Here is a 9,694-nt window from a genome sequence, read left to right on the forward strand (position 1 = left end):
AGCCCAAAACTCAACTATCACACATTTGACAGTTTAAGCCCTTTTATTCAATTAATCTCTTTTAGTCATTTAATTCTTAATTAATCTATGACTAATATTAATCAAATAATATTATTATTCCTTTAATATATTATTCTCATAATATATTAATATAATATCTCTTCTCTCTTTATAAATCACCCTGTCAAGTTGCTATGGTGAAGGCAACCCAAAAGGACCATGCACAACCGGGTCAAGTACTTACCAAATATAGTTACGGGCTTAGACATTAATCCAACACTAGAGTCATATCTTGAAACCCTAATCCATTTTCCCTAATTTTTGAGCTTGTGTGTGTGTGTTTGGGTGGGTGTAGTGCTTAGAGAAGAAGAAGAAGAGTTGTGAAGAAGCATTGGATCAGAAAGAGCTTGTAGATCTAGAAGTTTCTCATCATTTCTAGCTTATTGAAGGTAAAAAGCTTCTACCTTGATGACTCCATGTGTTAGTTTGTAGTTTAGGGCTTATTTCATCATAAAATGGTCCTTAAGGTATTCTTGAGAGCATGAGTTACTCCAAAAGGTTATTATGCTAGATCCTAGTGTTTCTAACGTCCCTTGGGCATAAAAATGGAGTCTTGATGGACTAAGTTCAACCATGCAAGTATTGAAGGTGGTCTCATGAAGATAATGTGGTTAAATCCAAGACTTGCCCCATTACGATATGCAAAAGCATAAAGCTGACAACTTTATGGCTTAATGCACTTTGATAAGCCTATATCTAAATTTAGATGTTGGGTCTTAACTGATTAAGACCTTATGATGAGGTTTTGGCAATCTACAGTGTACGTCGGGCGTACCTTGGGGTACGCTGCACGTACGCATCTGAAGCCCCAATGATGCAAGGGTTGTGAGTACGCTTGGCGTACTGGTTGGAATGTTGAGCGTACTCATCAGAGTGGGCCTTGGGCTTGTTTCGGGCCACATATGGGATTTAGGGACTTTGGGCCCTTGGTTTTTCTGTGTTGGGCCTTTGGGGCTTGGGCCCATTTTTGACATAAATTATCCTTTGGGCTTCATGGCAAGTAGCATTTGGGCCTTGATGGGCTAGGCCCAATAAGGTAAAGAATAAGTAACTTTTTCCCTTAAGGCCAGGATTTAGGGTTTGGAATCTCGGGTTGGATTATTGACCTAATTTCTAATTAGGGTTTCTTTACTTGTGATTTAGTAGGGATTTCCGGTTCAGCATCCCGATCGTTTGTTTGACTGTCAACAGACTAAGGTAAGTTTACTCACTATACTGTAGGACACTAGGATATGCTATGTGCTTGTAGTCTTTGTGACTCCTGTTGTATGTGTTATATGCATGTGCGACTGTTTGCTATATGTATGTGGGGTGAAATAGACTCGAGGGTGAAATAGACCCGATACGGCCTTGTGCTGACATATAAGTTGAAATAGACTCGGGAGTGAAATATACCCGGTACAGCCTCAGGCCGATGCATGGTTCACTTATGAACAATATCATGATTTATTTCTTTATTTTCTGAACAATAAATCCAGCAAGATCATCAGTTTGCAAACTGAAACACCAACAAACCAAACCTAATATACTTACCAAAAAACAAAAACAAATATAAACATATTTCATATTGTTCAACACGAAAATAAATACCAACTTTCTTATAGAAAAAGAAAAAACAAATTCTTCAAACCAAACATCAATCATGTTGTCGGGTTCCACTTTGACGATTATAAGTCATGACATTGTGGTCTATGTTCTTGCATTTCCCACATGAATTGATACACTTAGTGCTCAACCTTTTAATTGCTTCTTTCACCTTGCTTTTTTACTTCCCTTTGACTAACCCTCTGACTTTGCCTCTTATCCTTTATATTCATTGTCTTCTTTTTAGGTTTCCATGCCAACTTGTTGCATGGGGATGGGTAATTATGGTTGGAAGTTGACTTATTGACCACATGCCCATACACTTGATTGGATCAACCTTGAAAGAATATGCATTCTTCCATGTTGACAACCAATAAACCCGATTCACTCAAGTATTTAGATCACTAAAGTGTTCATTGTTGTCTTTATTGTCATTCAAAAATGCAATTACATTTAAATAGACATGAGTTAAAAGGAGGAACCAAACATATAATAAAACATCATCATAAGGATGTTCTTTGCAAAAAAAAAAAAAATCCCAAGTGACTAAACATCCAATTTTTTGTTAAACAAGGGGATCAAGTTTGCAATTTACTCGTTATTATTTTAAGCCATCATATATAAAAGTGTATTGCTCAATGTTTTAAAAATTGAGTTTTTAGTTGAACCGATCTATTGACCGGTTCCCGATTCAACCATCGGGTCAAACCGGTTCAATAGCCGATCGATGGGAGAAGAAACAACCAATAAAGACGACAACGTATGTGGGGGAAGAAACACAATCAATGGAGTACTTTTGCATGTATGTTTTGCTTCCAATGGGGTGGGCTCACCTTAAATCTACCAAGTACATTCTTAGATTTTATAGACCAAACATTGAAATCCAAGTCTAAGTACACCGGTTCAATACCATTTTTAAAGATTCAGTTTAATTGACTACTTTTTTTTAATTATTATTATTATTATTATTATTATTATTATTATTATTATTATTATTGTAAAAAATGGTTGTTTCGTTCCGGTTCAAAAATAAACATAAAACCGGGCTAGTTGAACCGCTTTCTTCCTCAATTTTCAGTCCAATCGATTCTAACCGGTTTTTAAAACATCGATATTGCATGATTTAAGAAAACCAATCTATAATTAGTGCCATTTTAAACTAATATTTATAATATTAAACATAATTATAAAACATCACATTCTTTTGTTGCTCCTTTTTTAAGAACTAAGTAGTATTTAGTTTATATTGCCATTTTTTTCAAACTTCTTTTCTCTTCCGTTTTCGCCATCCAAACACAATGAGATGAAGCATAGGCATGAGAATTTCACCCGATCTGATGGGGAACCCGGTTGACCCGCCCCAATTGGGGACCGGGGATGGGGCCGGTGCTGGATATACTCGTCCCCAACCCACCCCGCCCTCGCATTGATGACACTATATATATATATATATATATATATATATATATATATATATATATATATATAATTTATTAACTATGAAATAAGTCCACTAAGAATGAATTGATTTGTATTAGACCGAGAGTCTATATACCAAATTATGTTCCTAATTCCAAGAGTTCTTAAATCTCCACTTTGTTTGACGGTCCGTATACCAAATTGCCACTTTTTGTTTTCATGATTGTTAGATTTTATGATTGATGTAAACATAATCTGATTATGACTTTGTTTTTTTATCACTTATTAAACTTGATTTTTTTTTTGCGTAAGTTTAGTTTATTATTTTGATGGACCGGGGATGAGTTGGGGATTGGCCGGGGAAAAGCCCAAAATTTAAAGGGGAGGGGATTCGATTGCCGACATTCGTCGAGAATGAGGATAAGGATGAGAACGAGGTTAGGCGCTTGGAGATGGGGACATGGATGGTCAACCCTGCGCCATACCCGCCCCATTTCCATCCCTAATGAAGCACACTCCAATTACACATCGTTATGATGTTCTTTGTATTCACTTACACCATTTTGAATCTACGAGCTACATAAAAATCTTTACTTGTTTTAAAGGTGTAACCTATCAAATTGTTTATAAATATTTTTAATTTATCCCATAGTCTTGGAGGCTCCTTCCTCCTCGGAAGGAAGTGCAATAAATCGTTGCATCAATGCAAGAAATGCCTTTGTTATCTCTACGAATTTTTTTTGATGAATCACCTGAAAATTACCCAATGTTGTGGTCACAATCTTTTAACAATTCAAATCGGGAAAATGACTTATATGGGTAATTATGTTTCAAAAGTGTTCAAAAAATACCATTCAAGTTTGGTGTGTCCAAAAAACACCATCCAACTAAAGAATTTGTACAAAAAACACCAACGAAGTACATTCTTTGTTCAAATTTGACCTTGTGGTAACCGGCAATTACCGGTAAAAAATAAGTAAAGGAAAAAAAACAAGAGGAAATGACTCAGAGGGGTAACTATGTTTCAAAATCATTCAAAAAACACCATCCAAGTTTGGTATGTTCAAAAAACACCATCCAAGTAAACTTTTTGTACAAAAAACACCAACAAACTATATGTTTTGTTCAAATATTACCCACCGGTAACTGGCTCTTACAAGTTAAATGACGACTTGGCTTAACTATTATGAGATGACATAATAATTATTGACAAAACAATAAATGATATATTCCTCATTTAAAAATCGATTTAGGGTTTCTTCATGAACGAATGACTTCTTCTTCTCCTATGATTGCTCTTCTTCTTCCGAACTCAAGTCCAAAACCCTAATTCTTGACATAAGGCAAAAAGGGCTCCTTTACTCCTGCCTCAATGGCCCCCCTCCCCCTAAGGCCCAAATCCATAAAAAGCCTAAAAAGGCATCCAAGTCCAACTACAAGGCCTCTGAGGCCCAATATGGCCCAATAACCCTCAGCATGGCCTTAAGCCCAAAAATGACCTGCTACAATCAGGTGGGCCCGAGGCCTAACTTAAACAAGTCCATGCATACGCCCAACATATGCTGAAGCCTCTGCGATCCGAATGTCGAGCCAGTACGCCCGACCTACTCTTAGTGTACGCCCAGCGTACTCGGCTACGGTCAAGAACCGCCAATCTTCCGAAGGCCATAACTTCTTCATTCAAAGTCCGATTTCGTCATTCTTTATATCCATGGGAGCTAATTTAGGCATCAGACAGCCATACCGAGGGTTATGGCCTTTAGATTGCGATTCTTAGTGTTGCCTTAATGCTACATTAGAATTCATCATTCCCGGGTCCAACCGAGGATTATGGCCTTCGGAAACGAAATCACAATCTAATTTGGACCCCGACATAGCTCTCTGATGCCTAAATTAGATTGCCATTCTTAGTGTTACCTTAATGTTATGTATGGTATCTCTTTTTTTGCCTTACCTTACTCTGCATTGGATATCATGTCTTTGGGGTATTTATAGGCTGCTCATTGTTAGAAGAGTTTATAGTCTTGACCGGTCCTTCATTTATTATCCGGTTTACAGACAGACACGTCTCTTGTCCTTTCCTTGTTATTTTATTGTTTCGTACCATTTCTTTTGCATGTTTCCTGGGATATGGTTCCGATACTTATGTACGATGTATTCGAATTTATATTCGTTCGTAACAAGTCGTGGTTTCTGTAATGCCCATTTGGTGATGGATAATGTAGGTTGTGGGGACTGAGTGTTCGGTTTGTGTTGGAGACCAAGGGCATATCAGTAAGTTTCAGTTCGAGCCTTTATGAAGTTTGGGTTTATGCTAGAAAAGTTTTAAGGCAATAGAGATTTGATAGAAGTGTAGAACTTCTCCTTTCCTTCCCGTGGATATAAAGAATGACGAAATGGGACTTAGAATGAAGAAGTTATGGCCTTCGGAAGATTGGCGGTTCTTGACCCTAGCCGAGTACGCTGGGCGTACGCTAGGAGTACGTCAGGCGTACTGTCTTGAAATCCGAATCGCATAGGCTTAAACATATATTGGGTGTATGCATGGACTTGTTTAAGTTAGGCGTCGGGCCTACCTGATTGTAGCAGGTCATTTTTTGGGCTTAAGGCCATGTTGGGGGTTCTTGGGCCATATTGGGCCTTAGAGGCCTTGTAGTTGGGCTTGGATGTCTTTTTAGGCTTTTTATGGATTTGGGCCTTAGGGGGACGGAGGGCCATTGATGCATGGGTAAAGGAGCCGTTTTTGACTTATGTCAAGAATTAGAGTTTCAGACTTGAGTTCGAGATCATCACTTTAGAAGAAGAAGAGCAATCATAGGAGAAGAAAAAGTTATTCGTTCATGAAGAAACCCTAAATCAATTTTTAAACGAGGAATATATCATTTATTGTTTTATCAATAATTATTATGTCATGTTATAATAGTTGAGCCAAGTCATCATTTAACCTGTAAGAGCCAGTTACCGGTGGGTAATATTTGAACAAAACATATAGTTTGTTGGTGTTTTTTGTACCAAAAGTTTACTTGGATGGTGTTTTTTGAACATACCAAACTTGGATGGTGTTTTTTGAACGATTTTGAAACATAGTTACCCCTTTGAATCATTTTTTTCCTTTACTTATTTTTTACCGGTAATTGCCGGTTACCACAAGGTCAAATTTGAACGAAGAATGTACTTCGTTGGTGTTTTTTGTACAAATACTTTACTTGGATGGTGTTTTTTGGACACACCAAACTTGAATGGTATTTTTTGAACGATTTTGAAACATAGTTACCCATATAAGTCATTTTCCCATTCAAATCAAACCATACTAATAAAAAAAAGGCAAGTTACGCTGAATAACAATAAATTTTACTTTTCTTATCAAAATATATAAAATAATCAACCAACTTAAATTTGTTTCTTAGTAGATATATAACTTGCTCGAGCGGTTATTGTCAATAATCATGTTAACTGATTCGTGCATAACATTTTTTATCCGTGCATAACAATTTGTGCTTAATAGAGCTGTACAATACAACATTTTAAACCACAAATTATTGTGTATGGAAAAAATTTGTTGTGTACGAATCAGTTTCATTGTCAAAATTATGGACATTTTTGTATTGATTTGGTTACCACATGAAATTTAAAAATATATTCTTAAATATTCAATTAGTTGTTTTGATTAACCTTTAGGCCATGAGGTATACATTCCACGAAGCCTTTCGTGGTCTAGGTGGCAATGACCACTAACCACGAACACCATCCCGATGCTTAGTGGTTGGTAGTGGTCGTGGTAAATTTTGGTGTATACCACGCATCACCACATCCAATTGCATTCTTTCTCTCTCCATCTCTCTCTAACTTTCTCTGTCTCTCTCTACAATAAAAAAAATATATTTTTTATTTAAAAATAAAAAAACAAATATTTTTTATTTAAAAATAAAAAATAAGAGTGATATAGTGGTCGGTATCCACTGGTTAGTGGTGAGTATTGTGGTGATGATGTGGCACCCACCACTATAGTGGTTAGTGGTGGGTATAAGACCATCCGGTGTACTCGACACGGGCACCCTCGTGGTTTACGTGGACCACAACCACGACCGTGCACACCACCCCGGTCGGTCGTGGTCGTGATGTATCGTGTTCCCGACGACGAAATGAAACGACCAATGAAACTGAATTTGATTCTTTTGACCTTTGAACGGTCAAACTGTTAAGTTTATTATTATTATTTATTATTTTTTTTTCAAAAACTTAATACCTACATAAATAAAATTCTCACACTTCATCACTTACATTTCATCAAATTTTACTCTCATCCCAAACCAACAAACAATGGAAGATTTGGAAGTGTTAAAATTTTTTGACTCGGATGATGACGGAGAACTCATCTCGACCTTCTTCAATGTTGTGCAACACATTCACGATAAAGAAAGTTCGAATGTTGCTCGTACAAGGGCGGTTGTCAATCGTGATCGTCATGCCACACACGACTTATTGGTACGTGATTACTTCGTCGATAATTGTCTTTACAATGAAGACGCATTCGAACGTTGTTTCCGTCTAAATAAGGCGATATTTTTACGTATTAGTAATGCTTTAGAAGCCCGTTATGACTTTTTCAAACAAAAACCGGCGCTAGAAGAAGAATGGGTTTTAGTAGTATACAAAAGTGTGCGGCTGCGCTTAGGTATTTGGGATACGGTATATCATTTGATGCATCTGACGAATACTTCAAAGTACCCGAGAGGACCGCAATTGATTGTGTAGATTGGTTTTGCGCATGTGTATATGAGGTTTTTCATCAAGAATATTTGCGTAAACCAACTCCACGTGATATAGAGAGATTATATTCGGCTCATGAAGAGAGGCTTGGATTTCCGGGTATGCTTGACAGTCTAGATTGTATGCATGTGGCTTGGGAAAAATGTCCAAATGCATGGTGTGGTCAATTCACTCGAGGAGATATAGGCGAACCAAGTATAATCCTAGAAGCTGTCGCATCTCATAATTTATGGATATGACATTCTTTTTTTGGAGTCGCAGGGTCTAACAACGACATTAACGTTCTTGGTCAGTCTCCACTTTTTAACTATCTTTGGACCGAAAAAGCACCTGATATGACGTTCACGGTGAACAGACATTCGTACAAATACAGTTACTACATTTGTGATGGGATATACCCGGATTATTCTACACATATGAAGGCATATTCGGTTCCTCGAAGTGAAAATGCAAAGTTGTTCACAAAGAGACAGGAATCAACGAGGAAGGATATCGAGAGTGCATTTGGAGTCCTCAAGCAAACGTGACATGTAGTGAAATACGCTACACGACATTGTGATAAGGATAGAACTAAACGAATGGCCCTAGCATGTATTATAATGCATAATATGATCACTGAAGATCAAAGTCGAGTGATTTGCACGTACGATCCGGACGACGTCGTCATCCGGCTTGAAGGGTTCGTACTCGAAACGAATGAATTTTTATCACGAGTTGTTGAAATTTATAACAGCGAAACGTGTTTCAATCTTCGAGAAGATGTCGCAGTTTATTTATACGAACTCAACATGAACGAATATTAGTTTTGTTTGTTTGTTTGTTTGTTTTTTATTTTTTATTTTTTATGTTTTTTAGGTTATTTAAGTTAATGTAATGTTTTTTTTATTCTATGTTAATTAAGTAATGTAGTTTGAAGTTGTATTTTTATTTTTAATGTTTTTTTTAATTTTTTGTATTTTAATTAATGTAATTTGGTATTTTAAATTAATGAAAATTAGTATTTTAAAAAAGTTATATGATTTTTTATGTATTTTTTATTTAAATTTAATTAAAAAAATGAAGTGAAGTGGTGTGTTTAGTGGTATGTCTCCCATGGTTAGTAGTAGGAAATGTGGTGATGATGTGACAACCACCAATATAGTGGTTAATGGTGGGTATAACGGATGAACTAACAGATGATATTATAGTTTTTACTTAGAGATAATGACTTGATAGGGTAAGATATTTTTTGAAATGTACACATTTAGTCCTTATTCTTTTTTTTTGTAAAATAAACCCTTATACTTTATTTTTTGTAACAATGTAATCCTTGTGACCGGCTATACCCGGTATACCGGTCATATACGAATTTTCTTTTAGGGAAAATGACTTGATATGGTAACATACTTTTTGAATTGTACACATTTAGTCCTTATTCTTTTTTTTTTTGTAAAATAAACTCTTATACTTTATTAATATGTACACATTAGGTCATTTTCACCGGATTCTACAGGTTTTGCTGATGTGGAAGCACAAGTGGCACTAAATAGCAATTAATTAGCTTAGTCACCGGAGGTGGGTGATCCTCCAGCAACAAGAAAAGGGCGGCGACCCTTCTCTTTCTCGTCTCTCTTCCTTCCGGTCGAACAACAACAGCCAAACACCCTTTACCTGTTGTGTTTCTTCGATCTGTCTCTCTTTGCCTCCATCTTTGAGATATGTTGCCAGAAAAAGAAGAAAGAATCGACGAGGGGGCTACCAGAGCAGCTCCTCGCCGCCAACTACCGTCTCTACTTCCTCCTGCCTCCCCCTTCAACCTTGTTGTTTTGCCATCATTCCTCCTTGCTACCAGTGATGTGTAGGAACACACAAAGGAGTCGCC

At 36.7% G+C, this 9,694-nt stretch overlaps 1 protein-coding gene across 1 annotated transcript; it reads left to right on the forward strand.

The window, feature by feature from the left end:
* Positions 1–7,383: 7,383 nt before the first annotated feature.
* LOC145121580 (uncharacterized) lies at positions 7,384–8,360 on the forward strand. Its single transcript, XM_079057302.1, has 3 exons — positions 7,384–7,752; positions 7,845–8,028; positions 8,095–8,360. The coding sequence occupies exons 1-3, from the start codon at positions 7,384–7,386 to the stop codon at positions 8,358–8,360; spliced, it is 819 nt and encodes a 272-aa protein (XP_078913428.1).
* The last annotated feature ends 1,334 nt before the right edge of the window (positions 8,361–9,694 follow it).

Source organism: Lactuca virosa, chromosome 6, assembly GCF_052849685.1.
Source record: "Lactuca virosa cultivar CGN04683 chromosome 6, Lactuca_virosa_CGN04683_v6, whole genome shotgun sequence".
Classification (NCBI taxonomy): Eukaryota; Viridiplantae; Streptophyta; class Magnoliopsida; order Asterales; family Asteraceae; genus Lactuca; species Lactuca virosa.